This window comes from Neoarius graeffei, chromosome 23, assembly GCF_027579695.1.
Source record: "Neoarius graeffei isolate fNeoGra1 chromosome 23, fNeoGra1.pri, whole genome shotgun sequence".
Taxonomy (NCBI): Eukaryota; Metazoa; Chordata; class Actinopteri; order Siluriformes; family Ariidae; genus Neoarius; species Neoarius graeffei.
Window position 1 is genome coordinate 50,042,752 of NC_083591.1, and position 24,571 is coordinate 50,067,322.

General features: G+C 41.6%; 1 protein-coding gene across 1 annotated transcript in view; it reads right to left on the bottom strand.

Moving 5' to 3' along the window:
• The window catches only part of stk11 (serine/threonine kinase 11), a 63,925-nt gene that overhangs the window by 23,035 nt on the left and 16,319 nt on the right, over positions 1–24,571 (bottom strand). Inside the window, exons 3-7 of the mRNA XM_060906345.1 lie at positions 11,485–11,568; positions 7,175–7,264; positions 6,875–7,007; positions 4,040–4,176; positions 831–958 (exon numbers count right to left, since the gene is read on the bottom strand). Coding sequence (XP_060762328.1) covers positions 831–958; positions 4,040–4,176; positions 6,875–7,007; positions 7,175–7,264; positions 11,485–11,568 — 572 coding nt within the window. The remainder of the gene's footprint in view (positions 1–830; positions 959–4,039; positions 4,177–6,874; positions 7,008–7,174; positions 7,265–11,484; positions 11,569–24,571) is intronic.

The window sequence follows — 24,571 nt, forward strand, 5'->3', positions numbered from 1 at the left end:
TGTAAGCTAAAAAGCCTGTGTCTACACTTTTCTTTCGCCGAGTGGCAGTTGTCTTCAACTGGGGCGGGACACAACAATGGGTGTTTCTGATTTGTCAACGGTCGTCCTTACACCGCATGGCACGCCCCAAGTGTTTACAACACAGAATTCCAGGTTCTCCGCTCCAAAATCGGCAGCTTCAAAACGATTGATTTTTTTTTTTTAACCGACAACCAAAAAAAAAAAAAATTTAACGGGTTGACGTTGATTCGGTCAACAATCGGTCAAACGGTCATCGGTTAACATCCCTAGACCAACATCTGCCAACATTGTCAAAAGACACGCATGCCCTCTTTCGAATGCTGACATAATCGAGCCGGAAGTTGTGTCTGTTTTGATAGCAATCAGGAAAGTTTGAAAAAAGTAGGCGGTAATCGTCATTTAAACTCGTTTTTGTGCAATATTTCATTTGGAAAACAGTTTTCAAAATGGCAGCACTGACACCTGGCTGACGCTTCACGTTTCAAAACCTCGTGAAGATCGCGTGGATAAGCGACGCCTGCTGTGGACCAAACGAACTAAATTCAACATGGCTAAAAACCGAACAGGCCGATAAATATAATATTTAATTGCAACTAGTTACCAATACGAGTCACGATATAAGGTTACTAAAACCGAAAACGTCATTGAATAAGACGTTAATTAAGAAATAAAGCAAGTTTAAAAATGACTTCAGTTCTCCTTTAATTGAGACTCTCTATGTAAACCATGACGATGAGTAAACCTATTCTGTGGCTGTGATCACATGACAGGGGCGGACACTCAAGAATTGACAGGAACTAGCTGCGTACCCCTCAACAGGTCGGTCAGCAGTGGCCCACACTCCTCTGGAATAGTGTAGTCTCCCTTTCCGATGTTCTCAAACAGCTTATAGATGTTATCCCCCTCAAACGGATACAGGCTTGTCGTTATGTTGTATCTGTAAAGAAGCAGATGGGTTACTGCTCTCGCTCTCCTTCATACATATACTTTTTTTTTTTTAAAACAAACCTTCATATTACTTCAGATACACATCAAAAAAAGCTTTCCATGCCTGCATATTGTCTCATCTCGACAAATCTTGATTTACTGACTGACGAATCCATTTTGTGCATTTGAAAGTCGTTGAACTCTTGAAACTGGTTGGTCAGAAGCAGTTGGTACTATAACAGCAGCTCGGACAGTAGTTCTGACCACAAGTGTTTTTTTTTTTAAGTAATGAATTAATACTTAATATTAACATTAAGTAATGAATGAATATTAATACAATCATTCTACTATTCTATCGTTTCTATATTAAGAGCTCATTCAAAAGGACTTGTATGGTGGATATGCCACATAAACAGATGTTTTTATTTTGCATTTTTGGAAGAAGTCTCCATAACAGCGGGGTTTTGCAATGGTCAAACTGATTTTTTTTTCCTCTCTTAGGCGCCGTTTACACATACCCGGGTATTTTTAAAAACGCAGACCTTTGCCTTCGTTTGTGCCTTTCGTTTATACACAAACGGAGTTTTTTCCTCTGAAAACTATTCTTTCTAAAAACCCCGGCAAAAGTGGAGATTTTTTGAAAACTCCGTTTTGCGTTTGTGTGTAAAGAGACCAAAACGGAGTTTTAGGCAATCTTCGCGCCACAAAAGAGCGACCATTGTACATATGACAAGCATGGAAACGCTCAGAGTAGCAGCATTTCTGTTAAAGGTCCCATGGCATGAAATTTTCACTTTGAGGTTTTTTAACGTTAAAATGAGTTCCTCTGACCTTCTTAAGTCACCCCAGTGGCTAGAAATTTCATAATGTGTAAACCAAACTATGCCCAACATTTGAGAATGGCGCGTCAAAACGGCACGTTGATAAGCTCTTCCCTTTACTACGTCAGCAAGGGAGATGATCCCCACGCCCCCCCTCTGGATTCCCACCCACTATATGAATTGCCCGCCCAGTTGTAGTGAGGAGACCATAGAGGACACAACATGGCATCACCTAAGCGAGCGAAATATGGAAATTGCGCTGTACATGGATGTGACAACACAGAAAAGAGTCTGTTTTTACTGCCGACGGGAGAGCCCCTGAAAACGCAGTGGCTTAATTTTATTTACTCCAATAATACGCCGTCGAGTCTACCTAAGACGGTGTATGTTTGTCGGAAGCATTTTCCTGAGGAATGTTTCCACAACTTGGGACAGTACAGGGCAGGTTTTGCACATCAACTGTCACTGAAGCCTGGGTCCGTACCAAGCATCCCTGCCGCATCAGCCACAAACACCGAACAAGTAAGTGTATAACTGTTAAGTCGTTTTGCCGTGTTTTAAAATCGGTGCGTTAGCCTTGCAATGGCTACATTAGCTGTGCAGCTAACCGCTTCCTGCAGTTAGCCAGGTACTCTGCGCTACAAAACCAAAAAGCATGCAGCATGCTCTGTTATAACAGCCAATCAAAACAGTTTTTACAAAGACACCCACATTCTTTTTTTTAAGTCACTCGTTCATTTTATTTGTTTGTTCAGTAAAAACCCAAACATTTGTTGAATTTATTTTATTTCCTCGCGTCGCACCTTAATGACGTCAGCGCGCGGTATTTTTCCCTTCGCGGTTTGTTCCTTCTCTCTCGCCATAGTAAGACACCCACATCCGCTTGTTCTGACCCACTGGAGGTAGCGTCACAGTGCTGTTAGCCAATCAGAGGTAACGCATTTAAATGTCATGAATATTAATGATAAGACCCGCCCCCACCCTCTACCCTTCCCCGCCTCCTGCTTCTCATTAGCAAAACGACACACTGGGAAAAGCGCTGAAATGGGGCTCTCTCCCAGGAGGCTATATCTACGTGCCGAGGGTTCATTTCGAGAAAGGCTGCGGATATAACATCCGGAAACCTCCACGAGCCCGTTTAAAGCATCAACAAACCACCATGCCATGGGACCTTTAAGAGCTATATTCGCCTGTTTGCTTTTGAGAATAAAGCTCATAAAGCTCATTGACCAGCAGAGACGCATTAGGGCTCGGAGGGCAGCAATTGCGGAGCTCCTGGTGACCAAAAGAGCCCGACCGTACCACCGCCAGCGTCGGCGATTTTGGGTTCGACCTGGACGGACTGCTATCTGGTGGGAGAATTTCGAGAATGGCGTTGTCGTCCCGGAGGAATGGCAGGAAAATTTCAGAATGTCGCGATCCTCACTCCTGTCACTCGCAGAGTTGGTACGTCCGTACATACGGGGTGAGTGTACTCACATGCGCGCTTCTGTCGATGTCGTCAAAAAAGTTGCCTGCACACTCTTACCTGGCTGACGAGGGTAGACTGCGCAAGACAGCTAATGCGTTCGGCCTTGCTCGCTCAACAGTGTCCATCATAGTGAGAGAAGCATGTCGAGCAAATACCACATTGGCCCCATGTACATAAAGTTGCCCACAGTTTTGGCGTAGTTTAACAGCTCTTGACAGCGTATTTATGCGGATCAATATAAACGTAATTTAAAAAAAAAAAAACGCAGCTGTGTGCACGAAGTTATTTTGGAAAACGGAGTTTAGAAAATACGCGTTTTTAAAAATACCCAGGTATGTGTAAACAGCGCCTTAAGTTCAAGAGAGGGAGAAGATGGAGACGAGAGTTGGTGAGGGAATAACTGTTTATAACTACTATAACGAGGGATAACAGGAACTAGTTTCTTGGATGTCCCACATTACATTCAACTATACGTCACGCTGTAATTAATAAAAAATTACAATCAACTTTGGGGTGATTCATAGCAACACCGCTTCATCGCACCAACCAGTCCTTGATTTTTTTTTTCCCCCCCCATTAACTTCACATCCTGAAGCGCTTTATACACCTTGGGCTGCACACAAATGTGTATGCATGCATATCTTGACTTTCCATATATAATCCTTCTCTTTTCAGAATTCGCTCTGATGATCCAATATCAGCAGTTTTGTGTTCCATGTCTGGCTTTGCAGTAGCACAGTGTAAAACTGAACTAGGATCGATTTCAGCATTAGACGATCCATGCGTTTGTGTCACTTACAGTGTGACCCCGGCAGACCAGATGTCCACTTTAAACCCTGAAAAGGTGTCCAAGCCATTGGCGATCTCGGGTGGCTGGAAGGCTGGCGAGCCCTGACTCGTTCGACATGTGTCATCCTCCGCAAATGGGTGGAGAGCCTAGAGCAGCAGGGCAGAGATCACACTCATTCAGCTCAGAGAAGTAACAACGTGCAAATGGCTCAAAGTCGATGACGTAGTAGCAAACATCGTAGTTAGATGGAAACGACTCGTACTAGTCATGAGGATTTTTTTTGGAAGTGTCGATGCAATTAGCAGTAAATGAACACACAGATGTCCGCTCTTAAGCTCCTGTGGCTTTAACAATCATTTGGCTCTGTGACTCAAAAGGTCACACTGTTAGGAACGCTAGTGTATGATGCGGCTCACAGTCTGGAATCAGTATCTTGCTTCAGATGAGTCAACTCACTACCACAACCACTGGTTTCGTAGAGATGATTTGAGCAGTAAAGTTTTCACCTTTTTAAACTCGGGGCTTTATTCTCACTACTTGAAAGTTTGTGAAACCTTTAGAATTTTCTATATTTCTGCATAAATATGACCTAAAACATCATCAGATTTTCACACAAGTCCTAAAAGTAGATAAAGAGAACCCAGTTAAACAAATGAGACAAAAATATTATCCTTGGTCATTTATTTAGTGAGGAAAATGATCCAATATTACATATCTGAGAGTGGCAAAAGTATGTGAACCTTTGCTTTCAGTATCTGGTGTGACCCCCTTGTGCAGCAATAACTGCAACTAAACATTTCCGGTAACTGTTGATCAGTCCTGCACACCGGCTTGGAGGAATTTTAGCCCATTCCTCCATACAGAACAGCTTCAACTCTGGGATGTTGGTGGGTTTCCTCACATGAACTGCTCGCTTCAGGTCTTTCCACAACATTTCGATTGGATTAAGGTCAGGACTTTGACTTGGCCATTCCAAAACATTCACTTTATTCTTCTTTAAGCATTCTTTGGTAGAACGACTTGTGTGCTTAGGGTCGTTGTCTTGCTGCATGACCCGCCTTCTCTTGAGATTCAGTTCATGGACAGATGTCCTGACATTTTCCTTCAGAATTCACTGGTATAATTCAGAATTCATTGTTCCATCAATGATGGTAAGCTGTACTGGCCCAGATGCAGCAAAACAAGCCCAAACCATGATACTACCACCACCATGTTTCACAGATGGGATAAGGTCCTTATGCTGGAATGCAGTGTTTTCCTTTCTGCAAACATAACGCTTCTCATTTAAACCAAAAAGTTCTATTTTGGTCTCATCCATCCACAAAACATTTTTCCAATAGCCTTCTGGCTTGTCCATGTGCTCTTTAGCAAACTGCAGACGAGTAGCAATGTTCTTTTTGGAGAGCAGTGGCTTTCTCCTTGCAACCCTGCCATGCACACCATTGTTGTTCAGTGTTCTCCTGATGGTGGACTCATGAACATTAGCCAAATGTGAGAGAGGCCTTCAGTTGCTTAGAAGTTACCCTGGGGTCCTTTGTGACCGTGCTGACTATTACACGCCTTGCTCTTGGAGTGATCTTTGTTGGTTGACCACTCCTGGGGAGGGTAACAATGGTCTTGAATTTCCTACATTTGTACACAATCTGTCTGACTGTGGATTGGTGGAGTCCAAACTCTTTAGCGATGGTTTTGTAACCTTTTCCAGCCTGATGAGCATCAACAACGCTTTTTCTGAGGTCCCCAGAAATCTCCTTTGTTCGTGCCATGATACACTTCCACAAACATGTGCTGTGAAGATCAGACTTTGATAGATCCCTGTTCTTTAAATAAAACAGGGTGCCCACTCACACCTGATTGTCATCCCAGTGATTGAAAACACCTGACTCTAATTTCACCTTCAAATTCACTGCTAATCCTAGAGGTTCACATACTTTTGCCACTCACAGATATGTAATATCGGATCATTTTCCTCAATAAATAAAATGACCAAGTATAATATTTTTGTTTCATTTGTTTAACTGGGTTCTCTTTATCAAGACTTGTGTGAAAATCTGATGTTTTAGGTCATATTTATGCAGAAATATAGAAAATTCTAAAGGGTTCATAAACTTTCAAGCACCACTGTATGTAATCCGCTTTTTAATCGTGCTGCCATTTTTTTTGTTCACAGCAGAGTGCGAGTGATGGGATGTGAAGAGCTTCTTTTGTCTCCTGACCAATCAGGTTGCAAGTTGCGAGAAAGGAGGAGGGAGAAGGGAAAAAAAAAACCCACACATTCGTGGAGGACAAAGAGGCAGTTAAAAAAAAATTGTTATTGAGTGAAAACAAAAGATTTATTTATAACATGTTGAATTGAAAACATGTCTTTGCTCAGCCTTCCAAAGTCACAAGGCAACTCAAAACAGTCTACTTTTAGGACATTCAGCTTTGCGCGCACGCACACACACACAATCTTCAATTCACTATTATTGATTATCCAATTAGGAAGCTAGTTACCTAACATGAGCTAGGACTAGCACTCGTATCAGCACAAAGGGCGCTCTGGCCAACATGTTCGCTGAGGTGTGTGTGTTTGTGAGAGAGAGAGAGAGAGAGAGAGAGAGAGAGAGAGAGAGAGAGAACACTGGAAGCAATCCAAGATTTGCAAATGCAAATATACATTCATAATGAGCGAATAAATTTCACACTCATGCATATTAAAATGTTTTTCAAGCCCTTTTTAATCATTACTCAACAACATGGGCCATTCCTGTTTTTCTAGCATTTAACCTACTTGAATTCAGCTTTTTTTTTTTTTTAAACCCTGTGCAAAAACACACAGTAATAAAGCAGCGCTCATCTCACCTCTGCTACGCCCAAGTCCGAGATCTTTAACGCGCCATCTGTGGTCAGCAGCAAATTCCCTGGTTTAATGTCTTTGTGAACGATTCCCTGGCTGTGCAAATATTCAAGGCCATCCAAAAGTTGGCAAAAGTACCTGAGACGACACACACACACACGTACGTTTGCATGAACATGTTTCCTTTTCTAGATTCAAGTGTCAAGATGTGTTTATTCTAATATATGGTATGGATGCACAATTTACAAAAAGGATCAAATACTAAACACTTGGAAAGTATCATCATAAATAAACAAGAGTCTCACCCGTGAGCTTGAAATACTGGAAACCTTTTCTCCGGAACACTGTCCAACATTTCCTGCATGCCACAAACGCAGTACTCCATTACCATATACGTATCAGAGCAGTCAAGGAAGGGAAAAGAAAATCAGCATGTTTCATCTCACCATGCACAAAATATTTAGAGCCCACACTAATGCATCATGACACACACACACTTTTTTTTTCTTTCAAGCTCTCTTTAGTGTTTTGAGGTAGGAAGTATGCACAACACTGTCAAAAAAAAAAGTCTCTGCAGAAAGATTGCCTCCTTCAAGCTACAGTCTGGATAAAAATGACTTACTGCAGGTCATGTCAGAAGAGTTATAAATTACAAGCTGGAGCCATTTATTAAATTATCAACTAATGAGATTTAAGTAAATGCACATTTCAGTGATTTATGCAGCAGTGAAAGGTGGTTATTGCCTGAAAAGTGCAAATCCTACTGTTTCACATTTGAAGGTAGAACACGTCCTGAAATCGTGCGTGTTTATTCATTCATTCATTCATTCATTCATTCTACAGTGTGTCGCTATTCAAGAACATGACAACTAATCTACCTGGAGTATACATCTCTAATTCACTGCATGGTTGCTCCTTAATTGCTTTATTAATGTACTACAATATTAAAGAGCAACACCGAATGTGAGGAAAAACATGATATAAAAACATGACACACTTTGAGCTTTTCTGTATTTAAACAAAATTAGGGTGTTTTCACACCTGGTCCCCTTTAAAGGAACCAGACTCGGTCCTCTTTAAGTGGACCAAAAAGTGGACCAACAGAAAAAGAACTCAGTTCTTTTTGCGTTCACACTGTGAATTTATTACAAAGAGGACTGGGTTCTCTTTCTGGTCCAGTTAAGCTTTGATGGGGCCTCAGTCCTCTTTCTGTTCACACCAGGTCCTCTAGAGCCCTCAGACCCCCAGTGCACGGAATTCTGGGTAATTTTCTCTTGAATCAAAATGTCTGCTGCCATGCTTGCCCTGCTGTATTCTTTGATCAAAATAGTGCGGATTAAGGAAAATAAATTTATTCCAGCGGCTGTGGTAAGTTCCAAACGGAAGTTGAGTTTCCCTGCTACAGTCACGTGACCAACTACGGCAAACGAAGAAGGTTAAACTACAGTGAAAAAGGCGAAGTGAACCCGGTGCGCTTTTTGTTCACAATGCGCAGATTAGGCGAACCGTACCATTGATTTTTAGCGAACCGTACTGAGATCACCTCCTGAGGTGGTCTTAGTTCGGTTCGCTTTAAAGGGGTCTGGGTACGGTTGGAGTGTTCACATATGCGCAAAAAACGCTGAGTCATCGATCTGAGTTCGGTTAGATGGCTGAAAGGGACCAAGTGTGAAAACACCCTAAAATTACTAGCATAAAGTTGCACACAAGTTGGGACATGTGCTGTGTCTCAATTCACATTCGCACACTTCCATGTAGTACACCGTGCACACTATTTACTTGTGTCGTGCATGAATTTTGACGTCTCGGATCCAAACACGGCAAGTTGTGCACCTCAAGAAAATGATCACTGCAACATTTGACCGTGATTGTTGCATCACCCACCCAAAAATATCTGCTGGATTTTTTTTTTTTTTAAACTCACCTCTTAAAAATGAACGTTTTTAATTAAATTTTCCCTCACTTCTGTGGGAAAACATGTCCTCGTCCTCCAACTGGCTGGTGGCCATCCAGTTCGGTTACGTAGCCAAGATGGTGACCATAGAGAGAGAGTAAGCGTGCAGCGTTACAACCTTTTGAGGACATAATCCGGGTCTCAGTGCACCGCATGCTGCCATACTTGTCGGCGTGAACTCACTTAAGCCTAGGTCATAACCGAACGTACGATTTTTTGGCCGTGCAATTTTTGGCATTTCCCAAATCGCTGCTTTTTTTTGTTCATGGAGAAAGACGCACGTTGGCCGCAAGTTTGTCTTGCAACCTGAAAAAAACGTAATCGCCCGTAGATTTTGTTTGACATGACACAGAACTTCTGCGGCCAGTCTACAGCTCGAAAATCAGCACGTCACACGCGCGCCCTCCGTGCGTTTCTTGCGTTTTTTGCACATAGACCGGGCGTAGGAGCACGTACGGCAGGTTGTGACCGAGGCTTTATATACTCAAAATAGCAAGTATGCGAATTAAGACACACTGACTTCATGTGGTACTGTGGGTGGGGCTTATTTAATCCACAAATTCTCAAAAGCGCATTTTTGGGATGGTCAAAACCCAAAGGTAGTGAGAGCACCTTGTAAATATACAGATTTAGAGGTCAAGTTATGGAGGAACAGTGTTTAGCTCGAGGCTATAAAAGTGAAACTGGAGAAAATGCAGGGATTTTTGACACAGTAGTGATGCAACCTGGTCCACAGGCAGCTGATGCATTTGTCTTGATACACAAGTTGTGCACCAAATGGTTACAGAAGCAGCTTTGGGAACGAAAGGCAGCCAGGTCGATTCCCTGGACCAGCAGGAATGACTGAAGTGCCCTTGAGCAAGGCACCTAACCCCTAACTGCTCCGGAAAAGAGCGTCTAAACGCTTGTAATGTACCGTACTGCACATGTAACCATGGTTTTCACAACCCCCCAAGTCTGTTTTTGTGTGTCTGAATTTCAACAGCACTATATAAATAAAAAAATAAATACCTTCACCCAAAAAAAAAAAGTTTACACGCTTGCATCCCATGTGGTGGGTTTTCAGACAAATCAACATTTCACAAAATGGAAACACCTTTTTTTTTTCCTCGCGTTTATTTACAGTACGTTACGACATGGCAAGGATAAACCAATGAAAATCACCGTGACAAAACTTCAAGTCTTGAAGATACGTCACCATGTTTAACTGGAACGACTACTGTGAGAGGAGAAACCCAGCTTGAAAAACCCCTCAATTGAAACAGACCATTCCCAATTGTGCTTTGTTCACTTTTTTAAGCGATTCTATTTTGCGCAAATCTCCAATGGAAACAGCCACCGAGAAAGAGAGGCTTAGATGAGGCTATCAACCCTAAAGTGTGTACAAAACCAAGGGAGTAACTTTGATTTTGACATTGGTGGGGACACAAAAGTGATCCAAGGCAGAGCTTCCGAAAGGTGTTTTTTTTCCCATTAGCAATCATAATTTCATGTCATGCAGATCTTATAGGTTAACGAGGGCAGCTGTGGCCTAATGGTTAGGGAGTTGGTCTTTGGATCTAGCCTAGCCTAGTAGTAGTAGAAAGAGGTCTCTGTAAAACGGTGAACGCAGCAGACTCAGCGGCTGTCACGCTGTTGATTCTGAAATGCAAGTCGCACATCTGCATGGCCATGCAGTAGCCTACATCTGACTGCTTACATTCTGTAAAACCATTAGGTCTATAAATTTAACATTCATTCATCGAGGATATTATCTAACCCCAAGTTACATTGCTCCAGCATTCCTTTTCTCTGCAGATATGCAGTAGCCTAGCTCTGATGCGTCCTGTCACGTTGCTAAACCTGCCTAAGGAGCCGCAGCAATACTTTTATGAAGGGTTTCCATACATCAAAAGGATTTTGCTGAGTTTTTAAAGCTCGACGGAAACCCTGCACTTACATTCTTGACTTTGAAGAAGAATGAACGAATGTCTCGTTTCTCGGGAGGGGGGCCGTCATCCATGATACTCAAGTCAGCATGCGAGTTGTAGGGCAAGCATGCATGGACATCGAAGTCCAGCTCAATTTGTAGGCTGACGGAGAGTGGGGTAGGTCAGGTGTGTACGTGTGAGATACGGGGGGGTCGATGGGCGGGTAGTCACGGCTGCTGTGGGAAGTGTACTGCTTTTACAGCACATGGAGTGACAGCTGGGATAGCCAACTATGTAAGTTAGCGAGAAACAGGTAGCTAATCAGAGAATGTATATCTACGTTAAAGGGGGGATTATTAGCAGTGTCATACATTTAACCCTTTGCGTGCCATATAATCATTGCTCAGGTTAGGACATCGGTTTTATTGATCGTGATTACACAGTCGCGGCTGAATATTGGTAGGGACACGTCCCTACCCAAAATTATGCCCTAGTACAAAACACACTCCATGTAGGCACTAAAGAGCCTAATTTGCCATCTCGAATCTCCTACACGCACCCATTCATCAAATTCTCAATAATGCAAACAACGTGTGCTTTTTATACCATCAAAGAAAAGCCAAGATTCTGTGAAACACGAGAGAAATAACGCCACCACTGACAGCAATGTGAGAAAACAGTGATGCAATCACTGTTACGTCACTGGAAGAAAACAAAATGCGCTATACAAAAAAAAAAAAAAAAAGGATATATTTTCTGCTTCTCTTCATTGTACAACACATCCACCAACTGGATCACATTTTTATGTTGTAGTCTTCGTAGCAGCTGAATTTCCCTGAAGAAAAAAACAAACAAAAACACAGATTAAAATCTTACTTTGGAAACCTGCATTATGGTTGGATATGCAAAAACTGAGCCGCCTTCATTCTGTGAGCCAAAAAAACAAAAACCCTGCAATAGCTAGCTTTCTTCATTCTAATGGCGTTACAGGAAGACTCTAATGTCCAGAAAAGTAACCTTAAGTATGTATAATTAATTCCAATTAGTACGGCTCGAATTGCAAATCTGTTAATTAATTGATTCACACAGCAGGCTGTTTAACTCCTCGGCAAATATACAGAGCAAAATAAATTAAGTAAAATCTCTCCCAGGAAAAGAAGTGCTTTAGTTGATGAAACAAGTGTGAGAAGAGGCCATACCTACAGCAGTGCTGAATGAATGTCAACTTTATACACAAACTACTACACACTACTCTTTCCCTTTTCACCCAGGATTAGAACATTATTTTCCTATTTGTTTCACTAGAAATTTGAACATTGCAACATCACAATTCAGCACGTTAGTGCTTAAAGCCCACTTTACACGGGGACGGTCTGAAACAAAAACGCAAAAGTCCGTTTTCGTTCTCACTTTTTTCTGCGTCTACACGACCGTTTTCAAGGAGGAAATCTGCGTCTATACGGTGACGCATAAATGTGTGGAATTCAATTGGATGTGCATGCCAGGCGGCTAGGTGGTGCTGTGAAAGACCTCCGCTATGTCTGCACGCATGCGCAACGTCTTCCGGCTTGTCTGATCTGCACATCTGCGCCGCGAAAACTTTGACTACTCTGGCTATGGTAAGTAAGAAAGTAAGTAAAAAAGTAAGAGCATGCTATACCCGCCTCTGTTCATTAACGGTATATGTGCAGATTCGGTATAGATGTTCGAAGGACTCCTGGACGTTTATTAAAGCTGCCAGAGCAGCTTGAAGGTCCGTTGGATCGATGTAATCAGACATGCTCTTACTTTTTTTACTTACTTTCTTACTTCCCGGGCTGGCATGTACAGTATATGACATATGTATGACGTAAACGCGTACCTGACGTGAGCAGATCCGAGCAGAGTTTTGCATACTGGGTAGTTTAGACCAGACCTGGGCATTTTACGGCCCGCGGGCCGCATCCGGCCCTTTGGTTCATTCTGACCGGCCCGCGTAAGGTTAATGAGAAATTACAAAATAAACGTATTTTCTAATTTTACCTCATGCATGGACTGAATGTGCATTGCTTTTATTTTGAAGTTGTGTTCAACAAAAACGCAATGCGCGCAACATGAAAATGACATGAAACCCCACGAAACCTAATCGCGCGATAACTACTTCCGTAATTTGTCCAGACCAACCACAAACTTGTACGTCATCCTTCAAACGGTCCAGCCAGTCACATCGTGTGACGTCACCAGCAGGCACCGGAGCCGATCTCCGGCGAAAAGCACCAAATGAGTTGATTAAACTACAAATATGGGCATCATTATTATAATATGATGTATCTTGCTTGATATTTGGAGTAGAAAGACAATATTGTGATGTCTTTATTGTGTTTTGCGGTGAATGTGACTGAAAAAAAAAAAGGTACAAACGTTCACATTTTGTTAACTATTGTTTTGGGAAATTTGATTGAATAAATGACATTTTTTGTAAGGCAACCTCGTTTTTTCCATACTCTTACCAGTCTTAGCAGCTTGTAAAAACAATGTTATTTACTGCTTTATATAAAGAAATACAATTAATATTATGCAGAATTTAGTTCAGCCTTTTGGTCCGGCCCTCCACAAAATTTTCTGTTTCTCATGTGGCCCCATGGAAAAAATAATTGCCCACCCCTGGTTTAGATGGATATGCTGTTTTTAACTTATCCACTCTGGAAGGCATTTTCAATTTTTCAGCCTCGGAAACGCCGTCCCCGTGTAGACGAAAGGCACTTCCGATAAAATATTTAGTCGTTTTTACCCGACAGCGTCCTCGTGTAAACGGGCCCTAAAATCTTTGTCGTATATCACTTGAGCCGACGATTCAATTCTCAATATATGAGGCATTTACAGTGCAGCAGACGAAAGCTTTTACTTTAAAAGCATCTATTAAGTACATTTAAACAAGGCATCATAGCATTTCACTGCAATAGAACTTTATACATTTAGGCAGTCAAAAGTTTGGACATAAGCAATTAATTATTTAATTAAGGACACTTCATGTCTTAAAAGTAATCATGGATGCCGTTTCTTTTAACTTAGTTGAACGGTTCTTGACATAATATGGACTACTATGGTTGTTGAATAGGGCCATTTACTATAATTAATCATTTAATATTTGATCTCAAATGCATTAAGAAGCAAAAAAAAAAAAATCATCCACTAATTAACTTTTAACGAGGCACAGCTGTTGAAGCTGGTTAAGATAACGCCAATATAGTGTGTGCAAAGCATCAAGGTAAACGCTGGCTACTTTGAAGAATCTAAAAATATATGAAACTTTGTTTCATCATATCAACCAACGCTACCGAAAACATAAGCTCCTTGGCGGAGGTAATAAATAAATTGCGATCATCAGTCTGCGTAATCTTAGTTTTTCCTAGCTGTAATTAGGTTGCTTAGACAGCAGAGGGCGCAATAATAGGACCAATAGCAGGAACGCACGTGACTTCACTGCACAGGAGTGTTTCTCAAACTTTCAGACCAAGGACCACTTTATCCATTTAAAAATTTCCTGGACCACCTAAATATCCTGACCAAAAAACAATTAGCCTACTTCAACAGTATATTACAAATTACACACTAACGAAATTAGTTTCACAAATAGTATCGCCAACTCACTCATCATTGACCTTATCTTAAGGGAAAGAATGATCCTGCTTATTCTGATACATCAACGAAGGAATATCTGGGTCCAAACCGGACAGTTTTGATCTCATATTGGGGGCCACGCTGATCCAGTTGTGCTTCTTTGTTTGAGAAAACAAAGCATCGCGTTTTTGCACTTTGTCCTTGCTCATGTCAGATGTTTCTTGCGCTTTTCTTTTGACCGACCCGGTCTTCAGCCACTGATCCAAGTGATCAGTTTGATGCCGAGTCTAAATTGATTACTCGTAGTTTCTTTGCATTCCACATTCAGAGGTGATGTTGATATGAAAGAGCAACGTAAACTGACGTAGCTATTGGCAGTGTTGCAAAACTGTTGGCTTGCTTAATGTCAAATTCAAATAATGGGCTACGATTTTAATTTACATACGACTTTATTAAAATGTAGAAAACTCCTCATCACTTTGCTTTTGGAGTCACACCAGTGGTCCGTGGACCACACTTGAGAAACACCGCCTTACACAGTAACAGATTTAATGCCATTAAACACACAAACCTAAAAATGTGAAAGTGCTGTTGAGCGATTGACTGTACAAACAGATTTAAGGGCAATTCCATGTAAATGTCAACCTCACCATGCAAAAATAAAGCAACATGTAATACATCAAAACCACTCCCAGAGATATCACCTTGGCCTGTATTTTACAGATGTGAATAAGTTGAACCAATTTGTAACCAACCTAATATGTCACTGTCAGTCTTTCTTTCTTATAATGTAAACCCCAAGCTAAAATCCACTTTGATCATGTACAATTCTATATTATTGCCACAAGCCACAGAAATGTATGCTAAAATCCACAAAACAGCAAAACAATAGCCATCCTAAATATTATTTAAGAACTTTGATAGTTTTAGCTGATATTTAGAGAGTTTTTCAAAGGGTTATGGTGGTTAAATTGCTGATTTTCTAAACATATGCCATGTCTATTTCACACGCGTCACATCCATAACGGAATTTCGTCACATCCATAACGCTGACTTTTCCTTCCGAAACTCTGCATCAAATACAAAATATTTTAAACAAAGATTTTTTAATATTCACCTTGGACCCCTCTATCAAATGGATATCTCCATCTCGACATTAGGTTTACAATTTCACAGAGTTTGATAAAAATGTACAGTCACCCAAGAAAAGTGATACTTTTTCTGTCACATCCATAACGCATCTTTTATTGGCATTTTCTGGCATGCCCTAGATGTACTATGGGAATTGTTCTTGTTCTATCACTTCTCCAGTATGGTACAGCCTTAAAATATGCAACACCTGTTTAAATACTGGGAGACAATAAAACATGCACTGGGTCATTTGTTGCCATTTTGAGTTCAAGTGTCACGTCCATAACGCTGGAATTGCTCACAACAAGAAATCAGAGCTCTCTTTTTACAGACTGCTGAAAGTTAAAGAAATATGAAGCAAATGGAGGTAGTACAAAAGTTCATAGAAGTTTAAGAAAAAGGCCTCCATTATCAACTTTAATTTGTAAATAAAATAAATTTTAGTTAATAGGCTTATATTTTTCTTCAACCTTTACAAGCGTGAGTAAATTTGTTAAATTAATAAAAAGTTAAAAGTGCATATCACGGGTAAATTCAGGAGCAAGATCAATGTAATTCCCCTATTTTATATTAAACTTTGGTCAAATATCTCTAACATTCTGCATTCTTCGCAATTTTCGTTACCTTGCTCAATACCAGAAAAATTTAGTTGAAATCAAGCCATTTGAGGCGAATTGGTCTACCTCTGAAAAAACTTGGCATTTGGATTTCCCGGGAAACATTGATTTTCGTGACATCGCGTGCGGGACGCCTCCTTCTGAATCCTACGTCAGCGCTGGTTTGTTTATGAGAAAACGACCTGGTGGTTTTCTGCAAATTTCTTCAACGTTATCGCGTAATTATTAAAATGGTTAACAGATGTATCGTAGGAGGGTGTAGCAACACCAATCTTGATGGGATTAGTACTCATCATTTTCCAAAAGACCGGACAATGAGAGAGAAATGGGAGCGCTTGGTGTACACAGGCTGTGCACTGAAACCGTGCAAAGCTCTCGCAGCCTGCTGGCGCTTCCGCAGGTAACGTCACGAATCTGGCTCCAGACTCTCTTGGGATTTTTCCAGGCGCGTTTTTTTTTTTCTGCTGTAGACAGATGGCCTTGTGCAAAATTATCCTTCTGGATGAGTGTGTAAAGGGACATACTTTCATATAAAAATAAATAAAAATAACGAAATTGGTCCAGAAAATGCTCAAGTCAATACAGAACAGGAAAATTGTTGCATTTATGGCAATAAAATTCATTTAAAGGAGAATTGAAGGCAAATTTATCATCAAAATTCTATTTCTCTCGTTTTATTAAATATAGGAATGCATTTCTCATCTCATCTCATTATCTCTAGCCGCTTTATCCTGTTCTACAGGGTCGCAGGCAAGCTGGAGCCTATCCCAGCTGACTACGTGCGAAAGGCAGGGTACACCCTGGACAAGTCGCCAGGTCATCACAGGGCTGACACATAGACACAGACAACCATTCACACTCTCATTCACACCTACGCTCAATTTAGAGTCACCAGTTAACCTAACCTGCATGTCTTTGGACTGTGGGGGAAACCGGAGCACCCGGAGGAAACCCACGCGGACACGGGGAGAACATGCAAACTCCGCACAGAAAGGCCCTCGCCGGCCACGGGGCTCGAACCCGGACCTTCTTGCTGTGAGGCGACAGCGCTAACCACTACACCACCGTGCCGCCCCAGGAATGCATTTATCATCGCTATTTTGTCGCCGCTATAGCAAGTTGAGTGCTTGAAATATGCTCTGTAATATATCAGTCCATATGTCAAAACAATGGCCGTAAACGAGATTTGCTGAGACCTGTGTGAGACATCGCAGGACGGAAGTAAAACGTACAGCGGAAATCAAAGTGACCGACATCTGCCAACGTTGTCAAAAGACGCGCGCGCCCCCTTTCGAATGCTGATGTAATCAAGACAGAAGTTTTCCCTGTGTCCGAAATCGCTCCCTACTCACTATATAGGGTACTATATAGTGGGGATGCCATTTTGTAGCGCTGTCCGAAACCCTAGTGAGGATTGTGTAGGAAATACGCTCAGTGCAATATGTATATATCACAAAAATACATGCATATATTTATTATTTTGAAAACCCACCAACCGCCTGATCTGGCACATTTTAATCGTGCGACAGTAATTACATACATACCAGCACGACGGACGAGTCCTTATCCTGTCGTCTTTCCAACTCTTCTCTACTCCACTTTGGTTCAGAGTCGTATGGAATAATCTACATCACTGATGAAGCTGGCAAATCTCGAAATTAATCTAAATTGGAACGATATGGCCGCTGTGTAAACAGTTTTCAAAATGGCGGCACTGACACCATGTTTGAAGTCTCGCACAAGTCTCGTGAAGATCATGTGGATAAGCGACGCCTGCCATGGACCATACGAACTACATTCAACATGGCTAAAAACCGAAAAGGCCGATAAGTGTAATACAATATGCCGATACAAGGTCACGATATAAGGTTAATAAAACCGAAAATGTAATTGAATAAGCACGTTAAGAAATAAAGCAAGTTTAAAAATGACTTCAGTTCTCCTTTAATTTTTCTTCAAAAATTGTGGGAAAATCAAAAATCGGGAATGCAGTGTCATGAAATCATGCATGAATTTTGCCAAATTGTTGCATGCCTAGCATGTTAAATTCTCAAATCCAATTTCACCAGAAGGTGCCGATTAATATCTTTAACAGCAGCTCTGACAACAATGCTGGCTGTAATTCATCTCACAAATTTATATTAACATACCGTAAAAATAAAAAAATCAACACCTTCTGACTTGTACCTGGTCTGAATTTTCAGATCGGACAAGCCCTTACTTTCAAAACAAGCTTTGTGCAACATCGCCTTACTGCAAAAAAAAAAAAAAAATTCTTGCTCCGAGATGTGAACAGATTAAGGATGTTTACAGGGTATTTCTCAACTCTCCTTTTCGATCAACATCATTCAGACATGACATGACATATCGAAGGAAAACCCAAAATAAAAGCGCCTCAGTAATACGCTGGGCAACCACACGCCCCCAGAACAGCTTCAACAGTCTGACAATCAAGTTTCTGGAGCAATAAACACCATTCTTCTCCCAGTTGGCGTTTCAGTGGTGTTGGAGAGAGCTGTCGAACACTGTCCTCCAAAAGCCCTCATATAGAGAGCTGCAGTGGAAAGTATTGATAAAGAGGATGAACGTTGCTGCTGACGCCACAGTTGCAGTTAAGGGAAATGACTCAACGCACCTACATTTCCTCACAACACCACCTTTACAGTTCATCAAGGAAACCTTGGACAATCATGGATGAGTCACAGGACGAAGTAATCAAACCAAAACAACAAGGAAAAAAAAAAAAACACTCTTAAACTGAGATCCTTTTATATTCCAGTTTCTGGTTAAAGGATATGGGACATGAAACATAAAAGCACGCTATATCAGTTTCTTTCCATTAACAATATGAATTAATTGTATCAACAAATACAAAATCTATTAAATTCAGCAAAATCGTTATATTTGTGATGATTATATGGCATTTCTGCTCGACTGCTGATATGCATTTTTTGCAACCGGAAGAGACGCTGTCACGTGATCATACGTCACAAAAACTTTCGGGCACAGCACAAGCGGGTAGATGAATGGAGAAGTGGATGACAAGAAAATTGTTTTTATAGTCTTTAACGTACATTGAACATCATGGTGTATTGTGCTGCTTATGGTTGCAATAATTCCAATGGGAAATGCCCTGGAGTAAGTTTTTTTTTCACAAGCTGAGGAAAGTGTGGGCTCATCTGCACATGCGCAGTAGGCTTCGCGCATGCGCAGTAGGACAAATCCAAGAGGTAGGATAACTTTACAGAACACCTGTTGAAAAAACTTTGCACCTACTGTTTCCCACAAACTGTGTTCGGACCATTTCACTGAGGATTCTTTCAACATTAATACTCAGGTACTGAGTGATATTAATTCATGAAACAGGAAGTACAAGGATGAGAAAAAAAAAAACAGTTTAAATCGGGAAGCTGCGCACATTTGCGCCAGGCTGCACAAATGTGCGCAGCTTCCCGATTTAAAGATTTTTTTTTTGGGCTTTTTTGCACCTTTATTGGATAGGACAGTGTAGAGACAGGAAATGAGCGGGAGAGAGAGAGACGGGAAGGGATCGGGAAATGACCTCGGGCCGGAATCGAACCCGGGTCGCCCGCATTCATGGTATGGCGCCTTAACCACCTGAGCCACGACGCCCCCCAGCTTCCCGATTTAAACTGTTTTTTTCTCATCCTTATACTTCATGTTTCATGAATTAATATCGCTATATATTTTTTTTTAAATCGGATCTGCGCGATTCAGCCGTGAAAAAGGCGGCATCCACCGAAAGGCGCGCTGTTTGCATCCCTGGACGGAGGCCAGGGGACAGGGCAGGAATATTTTTGTTGATATGAGTGATCCGGTGCGATTTCGCGACCCCCCTGTTGAAGACCTCTGCGCTAAGCGACTGAAAGCCGAGGTAAGGATTAGTATTATAATTTTGGGTGTATCAATTATTGATTATCATAATTCTGACTTGTTTCGCCATTTTGAATGTTTTCATCTCGGACTCTGGAAGCATTGTCTCTTAATCAATCTCAAAAAATATCAGCAAAAAAAAAAAAACTAGCTTGCAACGGACTTTAGCTAGATCTATGATGAACTTTCAATGTCTGATACAAAAATAATATTTCTTTCAACAGATCATTAGCCTTTGAGCAGAATTGTTTTTAACTTACCAGGAAGTGTTATCCAGCCGACCGCTTTCAGTTTCATGAGGGCTGAATGAACTCTCACTCTCAGAATCATCTGACCCGTCAGAGTAAAGACAAGATCCATGTTCATGTGAATTTCCAGCTATCGGTTCGAATTGATAGGGTCTAACTTCACATCTCTGTAAAACATCGGGAATGTCACTGTCGATGGTGTCCATTTCGGTAACCTGTTTACATTAGATTCCCAAGCGCTGGCTCCTTGGAAAGTTTTTGTGACGTCACGGGTCACGTGACCACCTAGCTCATTAACGAATCCTTGTTTTACGCTGATGTATAAAAAAAAAAAAACCTTGAATAATGTGATGAGTTTCACATTTTTGACGCCCTGCAGTGATTTAGATGGCATTTCTTATGTCCTTTATACATAATTATGCCCAGGTAAAAATCCATGTCCCATGTCCTTTAAAAGTTTCTCAAAATAGCTTTCGTTTGGTTGTGGGTGATGAAAGATGTCATCTGATGCATCCTATTAACGAATTTGAGGACATCCTGTAACATTTACATTTCAGCTGCACCAAACAAGGCCAGATCCAAAGCCTGAGGTCACTGCGCTGCTCCTGTGTAATCTCATATAATGAGTAATGTCGACAAACGAAGCAAACAATACTCCACACACAGGCCAAAACTGCAGCCGTGGTTTCATAGAGACGTTTCAAAACCATTAGATTGTTTAGAGCAAATCAACTCTTCGTCATCGTCAGCGGTCCATCGTTAGCGATGATGACTTTCACCGCCGCAAGGCCCATGCCAGAGCGACAGAGTCGTAGAACAAATTAACTCGCACTTTGTTTCACACACTGACTGGTTTCAGAGATTCTATCCACGCACACTATGCGTTAAAGTTTGTGGACACCTGACCATCACACTTGTATGTGCTTGCTGGACATCCCATTCTAGATCAATTCCCCCTTTGCTGTTAGAACAAGCTCCACTCTTCTGGAAAGGCTTTCCATTAGATTTTGAAGCATGACTTGTGACCATTCAGCAACAAAATTTGTGAGGTCAGGCACTGATGTCTGGAGTGCAGTCGGTGCTCCAGTTCATCCCAAAAGTGTTCAGTGGGGTTGAGGTCAAGGCTCTGTGCAGGAGTTCTTCCACACCAACCTTGTCAAACCATGGCGGTTTCTCAACATCAAGGATGCTTCTCTGGTAGAACAGATCCTTCCAAGTTGGGTCTTTCATATCCCTTTTCCACCAAATCAGTTCCAGGGCTGGTTCGGAGCCAGTGCTGGTGCTGGTTCACAACTTGTTCAACTTGCGAGCCAGCTGAGAACCAGTTTGCTTTTCCATCGCTCGTGGTGCCACGTCATTACGTCGCTGTATACGTCAGTTACGTCGCTACGTTTGCTTAAACCTTGGCGCGAATATCGAAGCTAAAACAACACAGAAGAAGCAGCAGCAGCAACAACAATGGATGACTTCACGTTTGTACAGCTGCGGCTTCTCGTCGCTTAAAAATGGCGATCTTTCGCGGTCTTGTTATTGTTGTTGGTCTTAACAACTCGGCCCCCCCGCTGACGTAAGTGGTTCTTTCCTCTGGCCCAGCAAAGAGTTGGTGCTAGCCTGGAACCGGTTTTTCTGGCCCCAGAGCCAGTTCTTTGTCAGTGGAAACAGAAAACCCGTTTCCAAACTAAGCGCTGGCCCCGAACCAGCCCTGGAACTGCTTTGGTGGAAAAGGGGCATCAGAGACTCACTCTTGCCCCTTTTCCACCAAAGCAGTTCCAGGGCTGGTTCGGTGCCAGCGCTTAGTTTGGAACCGGGTTTTCTGTTTCCACTGACAAAGAACTGGCTCTGGGGCCAGAAAAAAACGGTTCCAGGCTAGCACCAGCTCTCTGCTGGGCCAGAGGAAAGAACCGCTTACGTCGGGGGGGGCGTGGAGTTGTTAAGACCAACAACAAGACCGCGAAAGATTGCCATTTTTAAGCGACGAGAAGCAGCAGCTGTACAAACGCGAAGTCATCCATTATTATTATTGTTGTTGCTGCTGCTTCTTCCGTGTTGTTTTTGCTTTGATATTCGCGCCAAGGTTTATGCAAACGTAGTGACGTATACAGCGACGTAACTGGCGTGGCTTCTCTTAGCACCGCGAGCTATGGAAAAGCAAACTGGTTCTCAGCTGGCTCGCAAGTTGAACGAGTTGTGAACCAGCACTGGCCCTGAACCAGCCCTGGAACTGATTTGTTGGAAAAGAGGCATCTGAGAACACATACTGGACAGTATTCCCCTCCCCTCGCAATCTTAACCACCATCTGCAGGACTGAGGTGTGATCCAATACCACCCTCCCCCTCCAATTTGGTTACTCAGGGAGGATAACTGCTAATGCATGCATTCTCTGAGACAAGTGAAGTCAGACAAGTTTCAAACTGCTGCTCATGCTGTGCTACAGAGAAATGAGCCATCTGCCCTCTTCCACATACATGAACATGAACTCCTAGATGCACACAACTGGCTAGTTTTGCTCTGAACAACAGCGCCATCTTGGATTCTTGGCCATGGCACTGAGGAGCCCAAAGGTCACCATTTCTCCATTAATTCTTTCACAAATTGGTCCTGCCTGTAATATTTTAACATGATGCTTATACCTGTATGTAACGCTCCACTAATGTATTTTTATTTGCAAGTACTAACGATATCACCAATTTAAAAAGTTAAACTGCGAAACTGCTGTTGCTACGGTAACAAACCTGATCCAAACACAAACTGATAACGAGCAAAAACGATCAAGAACAACTTTTTAAAAATCCTCTTTGAGCACACAGGCACTTCAATCCTTTGCAAGTCAACATAGTTTGATTTAAATCAAACCTGATAAACTGTACATCTCTATATAAACAAAAAAAGAGGAACCAGCAGCTCCAAACAAAAATGACCATAAATCACCACATTTAGAGCAGACACCGCCAGGGACAGAGCGAGAAAGAGGAGACACACAAAGTGAATTCTTCTGTAGCTTTGCGTTATAGTTCACACTGCTGACTTGTTTCAAAAAACCAAAGATAGCCACAAGGAGAAGCGTGGTGGTGCAAACACACACAGACACACAACATTCCTGGTGTCTATCAGCGAGTTCTGTCAGCTCCAATCATAAACAAATGCGTCAGAAAAGAAGCCATGCAGTGAACAGTGACCACGTTCTCTACAACACGTGCAATTAAAAGAGCCCAATTTAATGACTGCAAGGGTGTGTCGAATAACATTTTCTAAAAGTGCAAGGAGATTTAAAAAATAAATAAATAAATTCTACAAATTTTCCAGTGCCTAATGACAGGTATGTAGACGCATCGTCCGAGGATGAAATCACAATACAAATTTATGATGATTTGAATTGAAATAAAATAAAAACAAAAACCTTATCAGCCTGCATAATATTGTTTTTCCTGGACATAATTGTGTTGCTTAGACAGCAAACGATGTAATAAACTACAGCAGGAATGCACGTGACTTCACTCTATGCGGAAGTAATGCAGCTCCAATTCCACAAAAACACACAAACATCAAAAATGAGGAAGAGCTGTTGTGTGACTGCACAAAAAGAGAATTAACAAGAAATCTGAGCTCTTTTTAAAAACACTGCCAAAAGCTAATGAACAGAAGAAAAATGAAGGTAGTACAACTGTACATAAGTCTTAAGAAAAGGTCTACTTGTTATTAACTTTCAATTTTGTAAAACAAATTTTAGTTAATAGGCCATTACACTTTATTCCAGTCTTTACAAGTCTGCATAAATTGTTGGTTATTAAATGAAAGGTTTTTTTTTTTTTAATTCAACAAAAGGAATGTTTATGCTGATTTAAATTAAAAAAAAAATATATGGCGGCACGGTGGTGTAGTGGTTAGCGCTGTCGCCTCACAGCAAGAAGGTCCGGGTTCGAGCCCCGGGGCCGGCGAGGGCCTTTCTGTGTGGAGTTTGCATGTCCTCCCCGTGTCCGCGTGGGTTTCCTCCGGGTGCTCCGGTTTCCCCCACAGTCCAAAGACATGCAGGTTAGGTTAACTGGTGACTCTAAATTGAGCGTAGGTGTGAATGTGAGTGTGAATGGTTGTCTGTGTCTATGTGTCAGCCCTGTGATGACCTGGCGACTTGTCCAGGGTGTACCCCGCCTTTCGCCCGTAGTCAGCTGGGATAGGCTCCAGCTTGCCTGCGACCCTGTAGAAGGATAAAGCGGCTAGAGATAATGATATATATATATTTTTTTTTTTTTAAATAATAAAAAAATTTAAAAAAAAATTTATATATATTTTTTTTAAATAATAAAAAAAAATTAATTAAAAAAAATTATTTATATATATATATATATATAT